This window comes from Priapulus caudatus, unplaced genomic scaffold (assembly GCF_000485595.1).
Source record: "Priapulus caudatus unplaced genomic scaffold, Priapulus_caudatus-5.0.1 Scaffold4483, whole genome shotgun sequence".
Classification (NCBI taxonomy): Eukaryota; Metazoa; Priapulida; class Priapulimorpha; order Priapulimorphida; family Priapulidae; genus Priapulus; species Priapulus caudatus.
The window spans coordinates 4,139-7,060 of NW_014581544.1; the positions used below are offsets into that span (position 1 = coordinate 4,139).

Below are 2,922 nucleotides of genomic sequence, written 5' to 3' on the forward strand. Positions count from 1 at the left end.
GTGTGTGTGTGTGTGTGTGTGTGTGTGTGTGTGTGTGTGTGTGCGTGCGCGTGTGTGCGTGCGTGCGTGCGTGTGTGCGTGTGTGTGTGTGCGTGCGCGTGCGTGTGTTAGTACGGATCTATATGGCGGTGACTACACTGACGGCTTACTAATCGATAAATTAATTAATCACTGAGAGATATCACTGCATTACGATTTTACGATTTTGGAGAGAGAGAGAGAGATAGAGATGAGATAGCGGTCACGCGCCCACGCACTCTGGTATATTTGTCTGCGTGCGCGTGCTTGCGTGTGTGCGTGTTTATGTGCGTGCGCGTGAGAGCGTGTACGCGCGCGTGCTTGCTTGTGTTTGTATTTGTGTGCGTGCGTGCGTGTGTGAGTGTGCGTGCGTGCGTGTGAGTGTATGTTACAGCCTTGGTCGTACATGCTATAGTCGTAGAACTCTATTAGATGCTTATTATACGGATGATAAGAATGATGATATAAAGGTAACGACCTTTCTGCTCTTTATTCTCCAAAACCAGTACACGACACAAGCGCGCATCCAACGTCACATAGACCTAGACACCCGCGTTCACGCGCGCGCACATACACGCGCGCGCGCACATACACGCATGCACGCACACACACGTGCGCGCGCGCACACGCGCAAAAACACTCACGCAAACACACATGCACTCACGCGCGCTCGCGCACACATACTCACGCACACCCCCACACACGCACACACTCACACATGCACGCACGCACTCACACTAACACTCACACACGAACGCACACACGCATATACACACGCACGCGCAAATTCACACGCACGCACGAACGCAGGCGCACACGGATAATTTATTGCTAATATGACGAGAGCGATATATAGCAGGAAAAGCTAACCGAGAAACACGCGCAAACACACACATATCAGCTAACCTCCTCCTACACTACATGCATGGCAACGCGAGAAGATTTGATTTCATTCTGACATAATATATGCTGAATATCGCTCGCTCGCAATAGACAACGAACGCGCATGCGCACTGCTAACGAATACGAATACAATAGTCTTTTACAGCTATTTTTCCATATAGTAACGGTCTTCTATATATATCTACTTATAATTTACCAACTTACATACAAACGACTCGACATTACATCGTTAAACGATTCCAAATGTTTTTCACCAACAGAAAGTCACGCCATGATATTAAAAAGAACGCATTATCGTTTTCACGATACATCCATGCGCGCGATTGACCCTTGACCCCCCTGTTCACGGTCGGGTGACGTCAGAATCACTTACACGGGGAAAAATACACGCCGCTGGCCGGTATTTTCTAACATTGCGGTGCCATCGCGCACCGTGGGAAATGTGTGGATATGCCTCGTGTGTTAGAGAGTGAGGAGGGGAGAGGGAAAGGAGCGAGCAAGGGATGGAGAAATAGAAAGACAGGGTGAGAGCGTGAAAGAGAGGAGAGGAAAACGAGAGCAACCGAGACGAGCGAGGGAGAGAGTAGAGAGAGAGAGAGAGAGAGGAAGATGGAGAGAAAAGAGAGAGAGAGAAAGAAACAAGCAGAGAGCAAAGAGACGCGAGCGAGCGAGAAAGAGAGAGCAGAGAGAGAGAAAAAGACGAGAGCAAGCAGAGCGAGCAAAAGAGAGAGATAGAGAGAGAGAGAGAGAGAAAGAGAGAGAGAGAGAGAAACACACACACAGCCGTGTGAGACTTTATCAGCCACCATCGCACGCTCGCATATCATTTCGCGTCGTTCTCCTTCTGACTGTCGTTCTTGCCGCCAGGGGCGCTGCTGCTGCCGAGCCGATTCAGATTCTTCGGCGACTCGAAGCCGCTGTCGCGCGTGCTGTCCATGTGATCGCGCGCGTCGGTGACGTCAGCACGCGTCGCCGTGACGTCAGCGCGCGTCGACGTGACGCCAGCGCGCGTCGACGAGACGTCAGCGCGCATTGCCGTGACGTCACCGCGCGCGACCCTGTTCGTCGTCGGGCGCGCCGACGACGCGACACCCGGCGTCCGACGCTCGCCGACGTCGTCTGTCGTCGCGTCGGCGGCGGCGACGGCGACGGCGGCGGACGGCGGTTCCCTGTGCAGGCGCGACTTCGCTGCCGACCGCGACGACGGTTTACCGACGCTCGGCTGTCTCTGAGATTTCGCGGCGGCGGTGGCGGCGGCGGCGGCTGCGTGCGTCGGCGACGGCTCCTTGCCGACGTGCTCGTGGTACTTCCGCCAGACGCGGTCGGCGTGCCCGACGACGTTCACTCCGCTCTCGCACGAGCGGTGCGCGGCGGCGCGACGCAGCGACGACGACGACGACGATACGCGTATCTCGTCGTCGTCGTCGTCGTCGTCGTCGGCGGCGGCGGCGTCGGCGGCGGCGGCGACTTTGTCGGCAGCGTTCTCGTAACAGCTGTAGAACATCGGATGCACGGTCGCCTCGGCGAGCGTGACGCTAGGCGGCGCTCGCTCGGGACTCGACAGCGGGCTTCCGCCGCCAGGGGCTCTGCCGTCGTCGGCGACGCGACGCCGCCTGGCGGGCGGCAGGCTGCGGCCCTGGTAGAGTTCTTGCTGCGCGTGCAGTCGTTCGAAGAGAACGTCCATGTTGACATCCGGAGGCGGGAACTGCGCGGAGAACGTCGCGTAGGTGGCGCTGGTGGCGGCGGCGCGGCTGGGCGAGCCAGGTCCGACGCTGCTGCTGCTGCTGCCACCTCGCGGCTCCTTGTTCTCCTTGCTTTTGCCCATGCCGAAGAGTTTGCCGAGTAGAGACCGCTTCTCGGCTGAAGAGGAAGAAGAGGAGGGTTGAAAGTGTGAGTGACACACACACACACACACACACACACGTACGCACACGCGCGCACACTCGCACGCACATACACACACACGCATACAAACACTCACACACGTACGTACACACACGC

The 2,922-nt window shown here is 57.0% G+C and overlaps 1 protein-coding gene across 1 annotated transcript in view; it reads right to left on the reverse strand.

Moving 5' to 3' along the window:
* Positions 1-1,744: 1,744 nt before the first annotated feature.
* Positions 1,745-2,922, reverse strand: part of LOC106819792 — a 2,487-nt gene continuing 1,309 nt past the window's right edge. Inside the window, exons 3-4 of the mRNA XM_014824377.1 lie at positions 2,390-2,781; positions 1,745-2,227 (exon numbers count right to left, since the gene is read on the reverse strand). Coding sequence (XP_014679863.1) covers positions 1,745-2,227; positions 2,390-2,781 — 875 coding nt within the window. The remainder of the gene's footprint in view (positions 2,228-2,389; positions 2,782-2,922) is intronic.